Source organism: Penaeus vannamei, chromosome 26 (assembly GCF_042767895.1).
Source record: "Penaeus vannamei isolate JL-2024 chromosome 26, ASM4276789v1, whole genome shotgun sequence".
Taxonomy (NCBI): domain Eukaryota; kingdom Metazoa; phylum Arthropoda; class Malacostraca; order Decapoda; family Penaeidae; genus Penaeus; species Penaeus vannamei.
In genome coordinates this window covers 1,113,308-1,115,357 of record NC_091574.1, presented here as the reverse complement: position 1 = coordinate 1,115,357, position 2,050 = coordinate 1,113,308, and the positions used below count along the sequence as shown (strand labels likewise).

Sequence of the window (2,050 nt, the reverse complement as noted above, 5' to 3'; positions counted from 1 at the left end):
CTTTATGCGATTCCTCTTCTTACGTTAACATAATTTCCGCTGGGTTCAATTTCCTTCCACGCAACAGGAAATAAAGGTAAAAAAAAACATGCGCAAATAAACAAAGACCGGAAGTGAACAGAACGAGCAAGAATAAACAGTGAGAACAGAAAAAAATAAATAAAAAAAAATAAACAGAAAGCAAATAAAAGAAGAAAACGGGAAATGAAAAAGAAAACGAAGCGTAATGGAAGGGGAAACTAAAGAAAATTATACGAAATCAATCCAGACATACACGAATAATAAAAAACAATAATAACCAAAAAAAATGGATAAATAGAGGAGAGGAACAAGGCAATATTAAGCAGAAACAACAAAACACGACCTTGGAAAGCCTGTGTTGACGTAATGGGCCATCTTACAAAATATATAATGACATAGTCGCTAAGAAGACTTCCTCTATTTTGATGTGTCTTCCGTCCTGTAATTATTCCTTTTTCTTTATCTCTCTCTTCTACATTTTGGATATTGCACTTGTGGTTAAAATGTGATAGGTGATATCTTTTAGTGACAAATTTTAAGATTAGAATTGAGACTTACCTATTGTATATAAATGATAATAAAAAGTTATGATAATAACATTAGTGATAACAATAACAATAATAATAACCATAACAATGATAATAATAATAATAATAATAATAATAATAATAATAATAATAATAATAATAATAATAATAATAATAATAATAATAATAATAATAATAATAATAATAATAATAATAATAACATAAAATAACAGAAATGATAATGATGATCATTATTATCATTATAATCGTTATCATTACCATTATTATCATTATTTTCATTATTATCATTATCATCATGATTATCATAATGGTAATGATAATACTGATAATAACTAACAATAATAATAATGATAATGGTGGTACTACTGCTAATAATAATAGTTATAATAATACCGCCAACACTTAGATGACGATGACGAAGATGACGATGATGATCATGACGAAGATGACGACGATGACGATGACGAAGATAATGATGACGAAAATGACGACGATGATGACGATGACGAAGATGACGATGACGATGATAACGATGACGACGAAGATAACGATAACGATAACGATGACAAAGATGATAAAGATGACGAAAATGACGACGAAGATAACGATGATAATGACGATGCCGATGACGATGATGCAAGCAGCACGTGCGAATCCTCGTCTGGGAACCGGATATCAACTGACACTTCCATTCCCCAGCGACGCCGAAGCGACTTTCAACTTTCAACTGTCTTTCACACAGAGCAGCATGTACACGTGTATGTATGTGCGTACGGGTTGGAGACAAGCGAAAGAAGATGTAGTTGGATAGATAAGAGTGATAGATATAAAATTCCGTCAACTCTCATACATGCGCGTACACACACACGTATACACACACACACAGATATATAGATATATAGATATATATATATATATATATATATATATATATATATATATATATATGAATGTATAAGGAGAGAAAGAGAGAGAGAGAGAGAAAGAGAGAGAGTGAGAGACAAAGACAGAGACAGAGACAGAGACAGAGACAGAGACAGAGACAGACAGACAGAGAGAAAGAGAGAAAGAGAGAAAGAGAGAAAGAGAGAGAGAGAGAGAGAGAGAGAGAGAGAGAGAGAGAGAGACAGAGACAGAGACAGAGACAGAGACAGAGACAGAGACAGAGACAGAGACAGAGACAGAGACAGAGACAGAGACAGAGACAGTGACAGTGACAGAAACAGTGAGCGAGAGAGAGAGACAGAGACAGAGACAGACAGACAGACAGACGAACAGAGACAGAGAGAAAGAGATACATACACACAAACAAGACAGAAAGAGAGAAAAAAATCCACATTCACCACCCTCCCCTCCCTCCCTCCCTCTCTCCCCTCCCCCAGATGTCGCGTCTCGTCCTCCTGCTCCTGACGGCGGCGGCGACGACCCACCCCGCCTGCGCCCTGAGGGAGCCGCCCTTGGAGAGGCCCTACAGGATCCTC

The 2,050-nt window shown here is 36.1% G+C and overlaps 1 protein-coding gene across 1 annotated transcript in view; it reads left to right on the top strand.

The window, feature by feature from the left end:
• The window catches only part of LOC113828527 (UDP-glycosyltransferase UGT5), a 43,917-nt gene that overhangs the window by 33,065 nt on the left and 8,802 nt on the right, over nucleotides 1-2,050 (top strand). Inside the window, exon 2 of the mRNA XM_070139895.1 lies at nucleotides 1,952-2,050. This exon is cut by the window's right edge and continues 81 nt beyond it. Coding sequence (XP_069995996.1) covers nucleotides 1,952-2,050 — 99 coding nt within the window. The remainder of the gene's footprint in view (nucleotides 1-1,951) is intronic.